The sequence below is a fragment of the Corvus cornix genome, chromosome 13 (genome assembly GCF_000738735.6).
Source record: "Corvus cornix cornix isolate S_Up_H32 chromosome 13, ASM73873v5, whole genome shotgun sequence".
Classification (NCBI taxonomy): Eukaryota; Metazoa; Chordata; class Aves; order Passeriformes; family Corvidae; genus Corvus; species Corvus cornix.
Genome location: NC_046343.1, coordinates 3,908,477 through 3,925,963, shown reverse-complemented (window position 1 = coordinate 3,925,963; position 17,487 = coordinate 3,908,477). Strand labels below are relative to the sequence as shown.

Below are 17,487 nucleotides of genomic sequence, written 5' to 3'. Positions count from 1 at the left end.
AGGTTGGAAAACATCTCTGAGATCATGCAGCCCAACCTGTGACCCAACACCACCATGTCAACTAGACCATGGCACTAAGTGCCACATCCAGTCTTTCCTTAAACACCTCCAGGGTGTAATTCCACCACGTCCCTGGGCAGCCCATTCCAATGCCTGACAAACCTTTCCCTGAAGAAATTCTTCCTGACGTCCAATCTAATCCTTCACTGGTTGCCAGGGAGAACAGGTCGACTCCCACCTGGCTATAACCTCCTTTCAGGAAGTTGTGGATGTCTCGGGACAGCCCTGGGAGGTGTGAAAGTGCCCCAGGACAGCCAGGGGCAGTTTGCAAAAGGGTGTCCAGCACCAGCCCCAGGAGTCTCGGGGGAGGCATCCTGGGACAGCCCTGGGGGGCTCCAGGGGTAACCCCAGGCAGCTCGTGGGGTGTCTGTGAGGATGCTCTGGAGCAGCCTTTGCAGGAGCTGGGGTGACCCTGGAGCAGCTCTGGAGAGGTTCACTATGGGGTGGTCACAGTCTGTCCCCTGTAGCCCCTTCTCTGGTGTAGGGTGAGATGGGAACCTCAGAGCAGGCTGAGTGTCTGGGGAGACTCCAGAGTTTCTCCAGTATCCAGGCCCTGTGGGTTCCCCAGGGAACAGGGCCACGGATGCAGGGGTCCAACAGGCTGGCCATGCCCCCCCCACCACCACTTCCCAGCCCTTTTCTGCCTGAGCAGAGCTGGACAATCCAGCCTTGTCCTCAGCGGGTCTGAAGTAGGTCAGGGAGGCTGGACCAAGCCCCTGGGGAGGGGAGTGAGTGGCAGGGGGTGCAGAGGGCCCCAGGCACCTGCCCCAGTAGCCACACCACAAGGTTAGTGCCCACCCCCTGTCCTGATGGGACCCCAGTGTCCCCAGCCCAGGGGATGCAGGTCAATTCCCTAACCCCTCTTTGGTCTCCTGGGGTGGTTCAGGATCCCTCTGCATCCCTGCAGGCTCCACACCCCTTCTGGGAGCCAGGGTCCCATGGGAGCAGGTTGGGGTGGCTAAATCCTGAGGGACAGCACCCAGTATGGAGACCTGGGGACCTGGTTTTGGGAAGCAAGCCAAAAGCTCAGCTGGGTGGGAGCTGTGGGATGAGCACAATGAATACGGAAGACAGGAGAGGGATTTCTCACCCCTTAATTGCAGTTAATGATTGATGAATGTGTTTACTGCAGGAGGCAAAGGTCTGGCAGTGTCAAGATGCAAGTGCAGAGGCAGCATCCCCAGGGACACAGCCACAGGTAAGGGATGTCGGCCCCTATCCCGGCCCCCACGGGCACCTTGCTCCCTGCGGGGAGAGGTGAGGGTGTCTGTCAGCCGTGGAGCTGCCCCCAAGCCCTGGCACAAGGAGGGAGACACTGTGGTCGTGCCACGGATCGGACTCCAAGCACTGCTTGGGGAGGCCCTGTTGGGCACAAGCAACGGAGCCTCCAGCCATGCCCAGGGCAGGCTCCTGGGGTCCCCCAAGCCCACCCACAGTCTCCTCTACCTGGAGATCAACCCCGTCCTCCCCTCAGGGAGCCCATGCCCCGGCGTGCAGTGTGGAGCCTGGCGTTTGCTCACCAGCCCAGCTCAGCAGAGGGGACTGTCCCCACCAGCACCTCTCCTGCCCCGGTGGCTGCTCCCCAGGAGGGATTTGGGGGGCAACCCTCAGTTTCTCAGGTGCTTGTTCCCTGGTGTGTGCCCGCAGGCATCCTGGCAGGATGGCATGGCGCTCGTTGGTGCTGCTCCCCTTCCTCCTGGCAACAGGTAAGGACTCTTCTTGGCATCTGGTGTGGGTGGGCAGGAGGTGTTGGAGCTGCTTTCGACCCCCAACACTCTTTCTCAATTCCCTGGGGGAAGCTGTGACACCAAAACAGCTGCCTACCCCACTGGAGAGCCGGGCTGGGCTGTGGGGAGAGCATGGGGGCTGCAGCTGGAAGAGAAGTGCGGTCTGGAGGTGTGGGATCAGCGCAAGGATGTGAGGGCTGGGGGCTTCCCCTGCATCCCATGGAGACCCAAACCACATCTGGGAGCTGGGGCTGGAGTGGAGGAGGTGCTGCCAGATGTGGGTCTGGGGTCTGCCGGGCTCAGTGATGGTGCTCAGCTCCTCTTCCCTGCAGTTTCAGGCAACACAGTCCCCATCTTCAACACGACTATCTTCTACGTGCCTGAGGACCTGGAGCTGGGTGAGTAGGGCGGTCTCGAGAAGGGCCTGGGGTGTCAGAGGAGTGATTGGGGGGTTCTTGGGCGGGGCCTGACACTGCCTGTGCCCCCAGGCCAGTTTGCTTTCAAGCTGGAGGCTTATGACCTAGACAATGACCCTCTCACCTACCAAATCGGAGGGACAGACGCCTTCTACTTCTCTGTCGACTCCAAATCAGGCAATGTGACACTGAGGAACTCCCTGGACCGTGAGGTGTGGGCAGAGGATGGGGGCAGATTTCTCTGCCTGAGTGGGAGTCTGGGGCTATGGGGATGGAGGGCAGAGCCTGTGGGTCACTCCCTGGTCCCAAAACCCAGCTCCTGGAGGGAGAGTTGTCTGGGAGGAGCATCCTACACAGAGGTTGGGGCTCAGCCATCCAAGGATTGAGCCCTGACCGAGTCCTGCCTTGTGTCACCTCAGCTCCAGGCCAGGCTCACCATCACTGCCAGAGTGTCTGATGGTGTAAATAATGAGGTGAGTGCTGGGGCAAGGGCTGGGTGGCTGCGGTGGGAAGGGAGCAGGGTCCCAGCCAGCGCCATAGACAAAGCTCAGTGGGAAGGCAGTTGGAAGTGGGTGGGTGATGCTGGCTGGCTGGCCAGGGTGGGCATGGGGTGCCAGAACTGCATCCAGCTCTGCTGGCCACCATCTCACACAGCCATCCTGTGCCCTCTCTGACACCCGGTAGGTCTCCCAAAAGATGATCATCATCGTGGAGGACCGTAATGACAACGCCCCGGTCTTCCAGTTCCTGCCGTATAACGCCTTCATCCCCGAGGTACCTTCCTGGGACCTCCCAGCCCCCATGGGCAGCAGGGCAAGGGTGCCAGGTGGCTCCTGTGGCGTGGGGGTGCCAGCAGGGGGACAACAACGGGCTGGGAACTGTATGACCCCACACCTGGGTGTGTGGTGACGCTGTGTCTGGGTGTGGGGTCACCGAGGGTGCAGCCAGCACTTGGGAGCACTCCGTGACAGGGCAATTCCCGATGGGAGCTTCTGCGTCACGCTGAGGCGCTGGAATATGGCTGGGACTCTGCCCTTGCAATGAGTTTCTGTTCAGGGTGTGCCCCAAGCTGCCTCTCAGCCCAGGACAGGGTGACACTGGATGGGGTGTGGGGCTGAGTCCTACCCCCATCCAGCAACTCCAGGGCTGGCATGCAGCCCCTGCTCCCAGGGAGCCTCAGGGAGGGTAGCAAGGGGATTCAGGCTCGTCCCTGTGTGTCCCATGGCACTGGGCAGCAGGGCCAGAGCATCCCAGAGCAGGGCTGGCAGGGTCCGAGCCCAGCATCACCCCCTGCTCTGCCACCACCCTGCCCAGAACACGAGCCTGCACAGCATCATCTACACCGTGTTTGCCAACGACAGCGACACCGGGAACGCCTCCAAAGTCAGCTACGGCATCGAGGAGGTGAGCACAGAGCGTTGTGGAGTGGGCCACACCATACCCAAACCCCACCCCTGGGCCACCCCTGTGGGGCTGAGGTGCTGGGGGACATGGCCAGGGCAGCCCCATGTCTCTGGGGGAGCAGGGATGTTTTGGGTCAGGACCCACCGGGCAATGGGTGCAAGGTGCTGAACAGTTGCAGGCCAGGGATGAGCCAGGTTGTAAGGGGTCCCCATGAGCCAAGCCTGGCAGAAGGATGGGGATTGAGCCCCCATCTCTTCTGGGACACCTCTGCTCCCTGCCTTGATGACACAGGCTGATGTCCGCTGCTCAGGTAATCCCAGACAACACAAAGAACCACCAGCTCTTCTACATCCTGCCCAATGGGAGTGTGGTTCTCAATGGCTCACTGGACTATGCCACAAACACATTCTACCAGATCAAGATCCTCGCCAAGGTGGGGACCAGCCGGGCTGTGGGTTCAGGGCTGCCAGGTAAGGGGCTGTGGGACTGACAGGTGCTTTGCTCCTCAGGACAGCGGGGGATTGCTGCACAACAATTGGATCGTCCAGCAGAGCTTTAACTACCTGTCCCTGACCATTGAAGACGTGCCCAACCTGGACCCACGGTTCCTCAATGAGCCCTACTCAGGCTCTGTGCCTGAGAACTGTGACCTGGTCAGGAGCCTGCCTGCCCCAGTGTCATGTCCCTGCCCCTGGCCCTCCCTGGGGGCTCTGATGCCCTGAAGTGTCTGGGCCACCAGGCCTGTGGGCAGTTGGAGATGTCATAGGTCCTGCTCTGATGGCCATGTCCCCACAGGGCACCACTGTGCTGACTGTCACCGCCATGGACCGAGACACAGGGGTGAATGATGAAATCTTGTACAGCATCACCAGTGAGTGATGGGGCAGAATGGGACAGGCAGGGGATGGCACGGTGGAATGAGCAGGAGGGGTGCTCAGGCAGCAAGGGGGACCCTGGAAACTGGTTCTGGGCACCCAAGCTCTGCCAGCCTGACCTACTGGAAGAGAGAGGGCCAGGCCTGCCTTTCCCAGTGGCTGCCACTGGTTCCTGCTGTCCCCTTGTCCTAGATGCCAGTGTTCCTTTTGTTATCAATGTCACAACGGGCACCATCACTGTGAGTGAGCCCCTGGACCGTGAGCAGCTGCCAAGTGAGGAAGTGCTGCTGGAAGTCACGGTGAGTAGGAGGTAGCAAGGGGAACCCCATCCTCTTCCTCTCCCTGGGCCTCTCCAACCTGCTCTCTCCTCCTGCCCAGGCACGTGAGAAGAACCTGGATATCTACGGCAAGGAGGCCCAGACCAGCACCCTGGTGACAGTCTTGGTGACTGATGTCAATGACAACAAGCCCCAGTTCTACAACTGCTCCCTGTCCAGCTGCAACTTCTCTGCCAGTGCCCAGGACAACTTCACGGGCAACATCATAGAGCACTCCTCCTTCAGACTGCCTGTGTCCAACCTCAACATCATTGCCCACGACCCAGATAAGGTAGGAGCCCGTCCACAGGGCTGAGCTGTGGTGCAGGTGTCTGTCCTGGCTGCACCACTCACCCTCACTCTTGTCTCTCCCTGGCAGGGCATCAACAGCAGTTTTGAGCTGAGCCTGCAGGGTCCAAATGCCGCCGCCTTCTCTGTGTTCCCCACAACTATTGTGGGCTCAGGGGAAGTCCAGATCCTGGTGCAAAACTCATCCTTAGTGGACTATGAGATAAGCCATGTCATGGTGGTGCAGGTGGGACTTGTAGGGCTGGCCTGCTGTGGTGGGGGAGTTCCTGCTCCCTGCATGCACTGGGGCACATTGGGGCACAGCCCTTCTATTTTTGGGAGCCAACGCAGAACAGGGCTCTGCCCTGGCAGCTTGTGTGGTGCAGGGGAGCTGGGCTAGAGTGTGACAGGTCTCTCTAATGTCTGGGGACCCATGTGACACACAGTCCCTTCTCAATCCTGCAGATCATTGCTAATGACACGGGGAACCCCACAGACTGCTGCTCCACGGCCACCGTGACCATCGACCTCATCGACACCAATGACCACAACCCTGAGTTCCCCCAGAGCACCTACAACCTGACTGTGATGGAGAACAGCCCTGACGGCACCATCATCTCCCCAAACATCACGGTCAGGCACTGAGCAGGGAGTGGGCACAGCTTACATCCCCAAGCAGGGCACTGGGCACACCTGGCACTTCTAGTACAGCTTGTGCTGAGGACACTGATCTCTTCATGTACACAGGAAGGAGTCAGGGCCAGTGGGTACTCAAGGGTGGGACCCCTTTCCTATCAGGGCCACATTTTTTGGGGTGCTCATTGCCAGCAGCCACTGTCCCAGACTCATCACTGCTTTGAGGTCTGAAACAGATTCACAAGATGCTTCTTTCTGTCTGTTAGGCCTATGATCCAGACAGCGGTATCCTGGGCCAGATCACCTACCAGCTGCTGCCAGAGAGCATGTACGTAAGGGCAGAGCCAGCCACAACCAGGGCATCATCCTGGAGAGGGGGCTCCAGGCCTGAGCCCCAGTGATGGCTCTGTGTATGCCACAGCCGTAAAATCTTCACCGTGAATGCCACAACGGGGGCACTGCTGGTGCACAACGGGAGCTTGCTGGACCGGGAGACTCGCTCCATCTACTACGCCAACCTCCAGGCCAAGGATGGGGGCAACCTGGTGGGCACTGCAGTGCTGGAGATCACTGTGCTGGATGCCAATGACATGGCGCCCGTCATCATTGGCTCCTACTTCATCTCGGTGGAAGAGGGGCAGAACGTTAGTACACAGATCCAGGTGGGTACCAACAGAGGTGGAGGGGTTGAGGGATTGTCAGAGAGCAGGGACCGTTCCTGGAGTGCCCGACAGCCCCATTTCAAATGCTGACCTTTTCAGGCCATCGACAATGACGAGCCTGGCAGCCTCAACAGCAAATTGGGCTTCAAGATCTTGCCAGGACTGTTTAGCAACAACTTTACCATCGATGCAGACACAGGTGAGATGCACAGCAAGGAGCCGCTGGACCGCGAGGCCTTGGAAGATGAGCGTGGACAGATGGTGGTGGCAGTGATGGTGTATGACCACGGCGAGCCACAGCTGAGCACCATGGTGAACGTCACCATCACCGTGGGGGTGAGCCCTGGGCACAAGCAGGGACAAGCTGGGGCAGGCTGGGGCTTGGAACTGGGATGGATGGGCAGGGCAGGGATGTGGAATCCCTAGCTGTGGCAGAGGTGCTGTGTCTCCAGGCTTTCTGTGGGGGCAGAGTGAATAGTTGATGCAGGGAGGCAGGAGAGGGCTTGTGTAGCTCCTGCCTGTGGGCAGGCAGGTGCCCACACTCTTGTCCCCAGCCGGCTGTGGGGAACCCTGTTTCCTGAAAGGGCTGCAGCCATGGGCTTTGTCTCCTGCAGGACCTGAACGACAACATTCCCGTGTTCCTCAACCAGTCCTATGAGTACTCAGTCTTTGAAGACTCTCCAGGTAGAAGCTGCATGGCCAGTCTTGTGGGACCAGCAGTGGCCCTGAGTCAGTGCCCACTGCCCACTGCGTGTCTGTCTCCACCTGCAGGGTCCTTCGTGGGCGAGGTGAAGGCCACAGATGCCGACCGGACAGAGATCAATTCCCGCATTTCATTCCAACTTGAAAGAAGCACTGGCTCCAGCAACTTCTTGATCCGCTCATCCCGCCTGGGGCCAGGGAACTACAGCGGGCAGCTGTCTGTAGACCCTGACATGTCCCTGGACTATGACACCCTGCAGCAGAAATTCTTCACCTTGACAGTGCTGGCGGAGAACACGGCCGCAGACAACGCAGGGGACAAGGCCAACGTCTCAGTGATGGTCCACATCCTAGACATCAATGACGAGTCCCCCACCATCCTGCCAGACTCACTGCAGGACGTGTCAGTGGCTGAGAACGGGACGCAGCAGGGTCTGATCCACACGCTGAACGCCTTCGACCCCGACACCAACCACTCGCTGGTCTTCGAGGAGCTGGCGGTCACCTGCTTCAAGGGGGACAGCAGTGCTGAGGACGTGTGCTGGGACTGGTTCGTGCTGACACCCAACGGCACGGTGCTGGTGAACAGCTCAGACATTGACTACGAGGTGTGTGACAGGGTTCTGCTCACGCTGCGGGCTGAAGACCTGTACACTGAGAGGGGCAACCGCTACAGCCAGAACGGTACGGCCCCCACTGCCCGCTCCTTCCACCACCACTGGGCACGGCAGGTGCTGGGACCTGCCTCTCCCACCTCCCATGAGAAGCTGTGGGCAGCAGGGCGGGAGCTGGGTGGTTTGGCTATGGAAGGAAGGTGTCCCCAGCCCTTTTGATCTGAGCCTGCTGGGAGGACAGGGCTCCTACAGGAAGCAGAGGATGGTGCTGCAGGGCTGGTCTGTTGGTGATCGGAGCTCTGCTTTCGGGACCTTTGCAGAAACCCTGAGGATCATCATTATTGATGTGAATGACAACACGCCAGTCTTCGAGGCCATCTCAGAGACTTTTGGTGAGCAGCTGGGGTTGGCACATCACATGGGCTCCTCGCTGCATCCACACATGCCCTGCCACACTCACCAGCAGTGAGGATCTTCCCTGAGCCCAGGGCAGGGCTGTGAGCAGTGGGGGGGGCAGGCTGGGGTTACTCAGTGCTTTCCATGAGGGCTGTGGGGCCAAGGGCAGCAGTGGGGGCTTAGAACCCTGGGGCTGTGTAGGCATGGGGTCTGCAGCAAGTCTGGCTGCTCACCAGCATGACTGCACCATCCATCTGTCTGTTCCTGGCAGTGGTTGTCCCCGAAATCTCTCCTGAGAACCTGCAAGTGGCTACTGTGAAGGTGAGGAGCCGCCTACCTGTATCTGTCAGTCCATGGAGCCTTGTTCACCTGTCCCCACCATGGGCAGGCAGGGGCCATTCCCACCCGTGCTCCTGCCATGCTCTGTCCCTGCAGGCCACAGATGCTGACTCAGGGCAGGGGGGAATCATCACCTTCTCCATCATCAGTGTGGTGCTTGTGGAGGACAACGGGGCCAGTCGGCCCTTTGAGAACCTCTTCAAGGTGTCGACAACGCTCAACAAGGGCACCTACGTCGGGAGTATCCAGTGAGGTCATGGGTCTGGGCCAGGGTGGGGGATGCAACTGCTGCAGGGCCAGGGTGGGCTGGAAAGGGGACAAAGCCTTTCTGGAGTCCTGTCTGGACATGGAAGTAGGGTGGAGCTTGAGGGATGGCAGTGCCATCCTGGGGACATCCTGTGCAGCTCAGTGGGATCGCTGATGTCCCTGTCCTCACAGGGTGGCCAGCAACCTTGATGAATCACTGAAGGGGCAGTACAAGGTGACAGTGGAGGCTTACGACGGCCAGGAACCGGTGCACAGAGCACAGACTGTGCTGGATGTGAGTGTCAACCCCATCCCGCATCCCAGGCCGCCACACACCCAGCCCAGCCCCGCTCACCCCTGCTCCCCACACGCAGATCTTCACGGTGGATCAGAGCTACCGCGTTCGGCTCCAGTTCGTGACAATGGTGGAAGAAGTCCAGAGTAACTCCGAAAGTATTAAATTGTAAGGGGTGCTGGGCCGGGGCTAGGTGTGCACAGCTGGACCCACCAGCTGTGTCTCTCAGCTTCACGGACTGTGAACACAGTGGGCCAGGCAGGTCCCCACCAGAGCAGGGGCTCCATCTGCTTCCTGTGCCCATGAGCAGAACACCAGGATGTCCAGCCCAGCTTGCCCCATCTCTCTTGTTCCTAGGGCCTTGACCACCGTGACCAAGGCAGCAGTCTACGTGGTGGCCATCCGACGCCTTGAGGACACCGCTTACACCCAGTGAGTGGCGGTGAGGAAGGGGACATGGTGGTGGCATCAAGAGTGTCACCCTGGGGCAGGGCACCACACTCCCCCCATCTCTCTGACTCTGCAGGGTGGATGCCAAGTCAGTGATGGAGGCCTACTTCGTGTACAGCAATGGCACTGCCCTGGACGTCAACGACGTGAGCAGGTGAGTGCTGGGGCTGTACATGGGCACTGCCACGTGCTGGAAGCACCCCAGCTGCTCACACCTCTGCTTTCCTTGGCAGACTCATACTGTCTGACGCGCTGGGCTTGGCTGAGCTGGTGAAACTGGGCCTAGCTGTCATTGTGAGTGGGGGAAGGCAAGGGGCACAGGGAGAGGGCAACAACCCCATTGGGGCTGGCTGGGAGCATCCACTGGCTGGAACTGTGCCCTCACCCCTGCTCTGTGCCAGGGCCCTGGGGAGGTGACAAAGCCCACCAAGGAGACGGAGCTGATTGGCATCATCGCAGGATTGGCAGCATTCCTGCTTATCTTCATACTTGTCATGACCCTGGTTTTGGTACTCACCACCAGGAGGTACAGCACTGCCTGCATCCCCTCCTACCACCCCCCACTGCCCCCATCCTCACCAGCACCCCCAGACCCGTCCCCATCCTCCAACCCACTCCTGCCCACCCCATCCCACAGCCCAGCTCCCCCCTGCCCCTATCACCCACCCCATCCCTGGACTTCGCAGCTACAAGAGGAAGCTGAGTGCGATGAAGGCTCTGAAGGTGGCCACAACATTCAACCCTGCCACAGCACAGCAGGGAGCTGGCATCCCCGGGACCAACCAGTACAATGCTGAGGGGTGAGTGGGGGGCTCCTTGTAGCAGGTGGGGAGAGACCAGGCATGTCCACACATCCAGGGGCTGCAGTACTTACCTGCCACCCATCCCTGACCAGGGCCAACCCCATGCTGAACCGCCCGCTCGATCCCTCCCACGACCTGGGCTTCCACGAGGACTCCCTCTCTGTGACCAGGTGAGCTCTATGGGCAGGTCCCAAAGGCCACAGGCTGTCACCCTATGCCTCACTTCTCCAGTGCCTGGGTCCTCTTCTACCTCCCACCCTTCACTCTCCACAGCATGAATTCCCTGGATGAAAATACAGTAAATGCACCAGCGGATGACAACTTTGAGGTCGAGGTAAGTGTGCAAAGAGCTGCCAGTGCTTGGCAGCTGTGAGTCCTGACAGAGCACCCTGCATCCTCTTCTCTCTGCTGTAGTCCCTAGGGCCTCACAGACCCCTTGTGTCCTTTACTCTGCACCCCTCAACAGCCCTCAGCTCCTGGGAAGGATGGGTGTCCCTGCCCTACATCTCTGTCCCCATCCCTTCTGACCACGCTCTCCTCCTGCAGCAGGTCAAAATACGGCCAACAGACCCCACTGACAAGGAGGTGCTGGTGGCTGCCCTGAACCTGAAGGAGCCCACCAAAACAGCATACCTCAACACCACCTTCACCACCACAGACTTGTGAGCAGGCTCATGCGGTGCAGCGGGGCCAGAGCGGGACTCGGGCAGCTGCTTTGGTGGTGATATGCTCAGTGTCTGGCAATAAAACTGTTCCACAGGGATCACAGTGTCCTGTGGCCATCAGCCCATCTGCCTGGGGGGCTCAGTCAGCTTGGTGTCATCTCTCCCAGCATGAAGTGCTGGTTTTGGGCCAGCTGGTGCTGAAGGGGAGGTGTCACTGTGGGGCTCAGCCTGGCTTCTTGTCCCCAGGACCCTCTCCACCCCGGGGGAGGGAGGTGCAGGCAGCCCCATGCAGAGGTTTGTGCAAGGTTTTATTACCCAACATCCACATTGACAGATTGGTCCTCCCGCCCCTTCCTCCCCCCGCCCCCCCCCCCCAAAAAGAAATGAAGAGGAAAAACAGAAGAAAATTGGTGATGAAGCTGCAGCGCTGGTGTGCCACAGCTTGGCAGTGCAGGGCTGGAGGTGAGCACAGCCTGGGGCAAGGTGGCAGGGGGATGCCCCAGGGCTCCTGGTCTTCCTGGCACAGCCGTGGCACCACTCCCACAGCCCAAGGCACTGAGCAGAGCCAGGTCCCGGCAAGTGCCACGGCACAGAGCGGGCAATTGCCACGGCCCTGGCTGCCAGCTGGCACTTAAGCAAGCCCTTTGCAGCCCCACAGGGACAAAACCAGCCCAGGACGTACAGTGTGGGTTTAGGTGGACAAGACTTTACCCTTAACGAGGGAAAATGGCTGCAGTGGTGACTCTGGCACCTCTAGCCCTCCTGCACTTCTGCCCAGAGGGGATGGTGCAGCTCCCCAAGCACCCCTTGTTTGCAGCCTCCTGCCCATCAGGTGCCAGACACAGGCGTGGGCCCCCCTTGCTGTGGCACTGTGGGGCTGGTCCTCTGTATGGGGCCAGGCTGGGGGGCCAAGATCCATGTCCTGACAAGACATGAAGGTGCTGCCAGCCATAGGGATGTTGGCCAACCACAGGGACGTTCACTCCCCCTGCAGACTGACCCTTCACTCCCAACGCTCTTCAGCCTAGCAGAGCACAGGCAATGTAGGAACAGTGTTTGAAAAGATGGTCTCAGCCTCACAAGCCACCATGGAGGAGGTGGCTCCAGGCAGGACGCTCATGGCTGAAAGTGTCTCTTAAAAAGCTCCAAAAATGCAAACACAGTTCAATAAAAGCTCCCCTCCCCCCACCCTGTAAAACCCCAGCTGTAAAAAGTGGCAGCGTTTTGCAGTCATCGCATCCCCAGCTGCCGTCGGAGAAGAGCGGCCAGCGGGGCCAGTGGGACACGTGCCCGTGTCCCCAGCACACGGGGCCTTTCCGTCACTACTGGGGCAGCTGGACTGGCCTGGAAGCAGGGCACGCTTCATGCCCACCACCAGCCATGGAGAGGATGTGCTGCTTCCAGGCAGGTCGAGCTGGGGGCCATGGGGACAGACTCCCCAAGCACCTCCAGCCATGGTGACAGGGATGAGCAGCTCTCCATCGCACACGTGGTTGTCCCCTGTCTCTCCCATTTGAGATCTGTGGCCACATCCTCCCAGCTCCAGGGCACCCACAACACGGCAGTGGGGCAGAGAGGACAGGGCTGTTGGGGGACTGGTGCCTGCTGTGGGCAGCCGTGGGGACCCACGCATGCACAGCCATGGGCTTGTTGGAGAGTGGCCAAGCCCGGGGCTGCTAAAGCAGTGGCAGGGCACCAGTGTCTCTTCAGTGTGGGAAGTGATGCTGCTGCTCGGGGTGCCAGAGCTCAGGGCAGCCAGCAGCACCCACCCTGAGCCATCTTCGGACCTGTGCCACGGGCAGGAGACACACAGGAGCAGCTGCCTCCATCTGGAAGGAGCCACGTGCTTCCTCGTGCTGAAAAAAGCCACCAAGCACAGAGACAGGCCACCAGTCTCACGTCCCAGGGCACCTCCATGGGGCTACACTCATGGGAGAACCCCAGGCTGACAGGGAGGACCCCAGAAAAGGAGATACCTTGTCCCAGTGTGCAGTGCTCCATCACCACCGCAGCCCTGCACACTGGCACCGGGTGTCTCAGGACGCCGGGGCAGGGACCCATCCCCACCTTCTCTGAGAAGCCCCGAGGCACCCCCGCCCTGCCAGCATGGGCAGCGACTCACTCCATGGCAGGGCCGGCGCGGGAGCAGCACCGGGGCCGCCGGACGTTCTGCAGCAGAGCACGGAAGACACTGGGCTGCCTCTTGGCCTCGCCTTTGCGGGGCCCTCCCTTGACGGAGCCGGTGCGGGTGCTCTGCGGGGTCACCACCACCTGCCGCCCGTGTTCCTCAATCTGCTTCTCGAGGTGCTTTTGGATGGCCATTCCCAGGACCTCCACCTCCATGGAGGCCCCATACACCTCCCACGTCATCCCCTTCTCATCCCAGCTCACCTCCCGGATGGGCTCCGGAGGCTCCTCTTCCACCACCTCCGGCACCGTCCCCTTCACCTGCACCTCAGGGTATGAGGTCTGTGGGGACTTGGCCACTGGTGTCATCGGCCCAGTGGCCACTGAGCGGGTCTCCACGGGCATGGACACCTGCATCTCCGCATCCTTCTTGGAGGGCTCCAGGCGTGGGGCTGCAGAGGCCGTCTCTCTCTTGGGGAAAGTGAAGGCAGTAGCCCCACATGGGGGGCTCATGGGGCTTAAGGCCACCGACACCAGGGACACGCGGCTGTCCACTTGCGTCCCCATGTCTTGTGTCCCAGCGTCCTGGGGTGGGGTCACTTCAAAGGAGTAGGATTCACAAAGCTGCTTGGCTGTTTGGGGCTGCTGGCTGCTCCCAGCTCCCACATCCCGGGCTGAGCTCCCCTCGGCTTTGCCCTGGCCCAGAGCAGTGGAGCTCGGACCTGCCTCACTTCGACCCCCAATCCCCACAGTGCTGGTGCTGGGGGGTTCTGCTGTGCCTCCCTGGGGGTTCTTGGGAGCCTCACTGCTCTTTGTCTGGGGAGCAGCACTCAGGGATGTCCCTTTGTTGTCCTGGGGCTGCTCCTGGCTTGGAAGCACAGCTGTCCCGGTGCCTGCAGTGGGCTCCACAAATGCCACATGTTTGGCAAGACCCGGCGTGCTCCCCATGTCCTTGCTGGTTGCCTGGAGGCAGGGATCAGGCACGGGGGAAGTGGGGACTGTGTCCTCCTTCTGGGTGTTGGGGACCCCCATCCCTGTGGGACCACAGGCAGGGGCAGCACCACTTGGTCCCCCGCAGCTCCCTGCTGCTACTGACACACTCTGCTCTGCGCTGGTGTCCTGGAGAAGTATGCCAGCTGGTCCTGCTGGTGATAGCACCTTCTTCTCTGCCTTGGTGCCCTGGGACTCTGGCTCAGCCACACAGCAGGTCCTCATAGCACGGGCTCCCGCAGCACAGCCGGAGCCGGGCAGGCACTCGCCTGCCACTGGGCAGCCGGGGGAGCCGGCACTGGGCTCACAGGAGTCCTCGGCCCCGGCCTGGCGGCTCAGCACCTGCAGCCCCTCGGGCTCCTTAGCGCTGCCCATGCCCAAGGAAGGCTTCTCCCATGCTAGTCCCGCCACGGGTCTGCAAGAGAGAGGATGGGGCAGTGAGGAGCGAGCAGCACATGGACCCCCAGTACACCTCAGCTGCCGACTGTTTTTCTCCATGCCACCCATGACAACAGGTTGGGCGGCCACGCAGAGCACTCACTGTCCCTGGCACAGCCTGTGTGGTGGCACACGGTGCCCAGGCACATGGGAAGGGAGGAACAGTGTCGGCTGCCTACCGTAAAAGTCAGCTTTCTCCCGGTGCAGCAGGACCGGGAGCAGGATCCAGGTGCTGCTGTGGCTGGTGGAGTGGGCGATGCAGTGCAGGCACCCCTGCGGAGAGAGTGTTACCTGGAGAATGGTCCTGGGCACCAGGCTGAGAGCCAGGGGGCTCAGCAGCCCCTTCCTGTCAGCAGGAAGCTGGGCACAGGGAGGGTGAGAGGAAGCTGGGCCTGGGGTCCAAGGGGGGCTGCAGAGAAGGGCAGGAGCACAGGGCAGCCCAAGCCCTTCCCTCTCCACATGAGGGGAACATGGTCTAGTGTCACCCAACTGTCCCCAAACCCTTCCCAGCCCCATGGGGCAGAAGCAGGGTGGGAAGCCCCAAACTTTCCGGCAGCCCCCCAGCTTTGCCAATGCCAGGGCGTCCCTGCAGAGGTGGGGGCACATGCGTCCGGGCAGGCGTGGGGCACTCCATGCCTCCGGACACGGCCACTCGTGGGTCCCGAAAAGGGCAGAGCCGAGAGGACACAGCCGGAGCCGATCGAGTTCCTCCCAAGGGAGGCGACAGGAGCGGGTACCAGGCGGTCGCCGACGTCCCCCAGCAGCGCCGGGCCCGGAGGCGATGATCCCTGCCCGGTCTGTAGGTTCCCACGCAGCACCCCGATCCCCGGAGGGCCGCGCCGCGCCGCACCCGGACCTGCCCCGACAGCATCCCGATCCCTCGGGGCTGTGGCGCCATGCCCGGCACTGATGCTCCGCGGAGGAGCTGCGAGCCCCGGCACACGCGTGTGCACACGCACGGGCACGCACACGCCAGCACATGGCCACGGGCACACCCGCACGCACGGACACGCGTGTGCACGCCCCGGCCCCGCTCCCCCGGCCGAGCCCCGGACAAAGACGGCCCCGCGGCAGCCCCGGCCGGGGGAGGCCGACCCGACCCGCCCCGGCCGCCGCCGCCCGTCCCGGGGCTGCAGCCCACCCCCCCTCGGGGGTGCCGGTACGGGGCGGGCGGTAGCAGCGCCCGGCCCGGCCCCGCCACGTGCATCCCGGGGCCGCCGGTACCTGCGGCGGAATCGCCCGCCCGGTGCCGTCCCCGTCCCGTCCGGTCCCGTCCCGCTCGGCTCGGCTCGGCGCGGCGGCGGCAGCGGCGGCGAGCATGCGTGGGGCGGCGGCGGCGGGGGCGGTACCGTGCCCCGGGCCGCTCCCCCCGGCTGCCGTCCGCCCCGGCGCCCCCCAGCAGCAGTGGGGAGGCGAGGGAGAGCCGGCTGCCTCGTGGGGAGTGGGGGTCCCGGCACACCGCATCCCCCCCGGTGTCATCGCTGTCACCACAACGTCCTGCTCTGGGAGTCCCCCACGGTCCCAGAGCCTCCCCCCGGTACCCAAAGCATCACCACCCCGCGTGCCCCAGGGACGAGCATCCCGGCACTCCCCGCTGCGCTCGGGCACAGCAGGACACACGGCCGGGATCGGTAGAGTCAGGGGGTCCCAAACGTTAGCGTAGGACCCGTGGGTGGGGGTGACAGCAACGCAGAGCCCAGTCCCCCTCCTACCTGGTGATGGAGACGGCCGCTTCCCTCCCGGGCATTACCGGGGAGGGGGCTGCACCCCAGTCAGCCCGAGGGACCGGGACAACGTGCCAGCGTGGCGGGATGGAGATGGGCGAGTACCCCTCGCCCGAGGGTGGGGGAGGACGGGGAGAGAAGAACGGCCCCGTCTCGCTCCCGGCAGCGCTTGCCTCTGCTCCCGGGCTCAGGCTTTGTCTAACTCCTTCCCACGCACTCCCGCTCGCGCTGCGGGGGGGAAGGCGGCCTGCTCGCCTCACTTGCATCCCTGCATCCCCCCCAAAACCTCCAGCATACCCCCCAAACTTCCCACTGCCCCTCATCACCCTATGGGACCAGGGTCCCCCACCGACCCAGGGATGTCAGCACAGAGACAGGAGCTATAGATCTACGAGGTCTGGGGGGGCTGGGTGCTAAGGTTAGACAGTGTTCCCCATCTTGGAGATAACGTTAGCACCAGTCCCCCAGCCCTATAGATCTATAGGGTTAGGCTGGTTCCATGGGAGCTGGCACACCTGGTTGCTTGGAGACAAGGGAGGCTGGAAATGCTTCTTTCAGTAAACAGCCAGCCTGGAACAAAACCCCGAAGGCTAAAAATAGGGAGGCAGGATATGGAAATTAAATAAAAATCCTTGCCCCCCTCCCTCACTGGGGCAGAACGAGGCACCCCAGTGTCACCACCAGGCGCTCCAGTAGATGGTTGGAGAGGCTGGAGTGGGGGGTGTACCCTGCACTCATCAATGTGTTCCCTCCTCGAGGTGTTTGTCCCCACATTTGTGTGCTGCGTGCTGGTTCCAGTCCTGCAGCATTGACTGGACCCAGCTGCATGCCTGCAGCGATGGGGGAACTACCTTAGTGTGATGCACAGGTGTGGGGTTACATCCCATGGTGCCCCATGTGGGATCAGACCCAGTCCCCGGCACATTCCCTTTTGGGTCCAAGGGACACCATGGACTGGGGCAAGTCCTGGCAGAGGAGGGGACAAACGCCTCCTGGCCTCTGGCTGGGACTTCACCGCAAGCAGGAGGCTGCGGGGTCACATCCTGCTGCCATTTGCTTCCACCTGCCTCCCTCAGCTCTGCCGGCAGCGTCTCTCCCCATCCCCATCGTTATCTTGCCACCAGCGTGTCCCCGTCCCACCAGACCTGGCCGGGGGGGGAGGGGAGAGGTGGGGGGGGGGGGGGGGTCATGGGGAGCATCCTCCCCTCCCCGCAGGCAGCCTTCATCCCAGGCTGGCTGCCTCCTCCTCCTCCTCTCCCCGCCCGGGCACCTCAGGGCTGGCAGGAGAACAATAGCGAGGAGGATGAGTAAGA

The 17,487-nt window shown here is 61.9% G+C and overlaps 2 protein-coding genes across 7 annotated transcripts; one reads left to right on the top strand and one right to left on the bottom strand.

The window, feature by feature from the left end:
* The first annotated feature begins 767 nt into the window (after positions 1–767).
* On the top strand, positions 768–10,993 carry CDHR2 (cadherin related family member 2). 5 transcript variants are annotated; one of them, XM_019286000.3, is made up of 33 exons: positions 768–846; positions 1,193–1,258; positions 1,708–1,766; positions 2,120–2,185; positions 2,276–2,415; positions 2,623–2,676; positions 2,888–2,977; positions 3,518–3,607; positions 3,918–4,040; positions 4,117–4,260; positions 4,403–4,478; positions 4,675–4,781; positions 4,861–5,091; positions 5,179–5,334; positions 5,553–5,720; positions 5,990–6,051; positions 6,145–6,385; positions 6,485–6,721; positions 7,000–7,069; positions 7,157–7,771; positions 8,022–8,093; positions 8,369–8,418; positions 8,533–8,684; positions 8,875–8,977; positions 9,057–9,145; positions 9,335–9,409; positions 9,504–9,581; positions 9,661–9,721; positions 9,829–9,953; positions 10,114–10,227; positions 10,323–10,400; positions 10,504–10,564; positions 10,777–10,993. In XM_019286000.3, exons 2-33 carry the CDS (start codon positions 1,218–1,220, stop codon positions 10,894–10,896), a joined length of 3,948 nt encoding a protein of 1,315 aa, XP_019141545.3. In that variant the 5' UTR covers positions 768–846; positions 1,193–1,217; the 3' UTR covers positions 10,897–10,993. The 5 variants fall into 5 exon arrangements, with proteins under 5 accessions (XP_019141545.3, XP_019141544.3, XP_019141543.3 ...); XM_019285999.3 differs by lacking the exon at positions 768–846 and adding an exon at positions 860–904 and having other exon boundaries at positions 10,780–10,993; XM_019285998.3 differs by lacking the exon at positions 768–846 and adding an exon at positions 860–904.
* A 193-nt stretch (positions 10,994–11,186) lies between these two features.
* On the bottom strand, positions 11,187–16,416 carry GPRIN1 (G protein regulated inducer of neurite outgrowth 1). 2 transcript variants are annotated; one of them, XM_039559864.1, is made up of 3 exons: positions 16,163–16,416; positions 14,630–14,723; positions 11,187–14,427 (listed from the first exon to the last, which is right to left on the bottom strand). In XM_039559864.1, exon 3 carries the CDS (start codon positions 14,385–14,387, stop codon positions 13,014–13,016), a length of 1,374 nt encoding a protein of 457 aa, XP_039415798.1. In that variant the 5' UTR covers positions 14,388–14,427; positions 14,630–14,723; positions 16,163–16,416; the 3' UTR covers positions 11,187–13,013. The 2 variants fall into 2 exon arrangements, with proteins under 2 accessions (XP_039415798.1, XP_039415799.1); XM_039559865.1 differs by lacking the exon at positions 16,163–16,416 and adding an exon at positions 15,675–15,758.
* Positions 16,417–17,487: the final 1,071 nt, after the last annotated feature.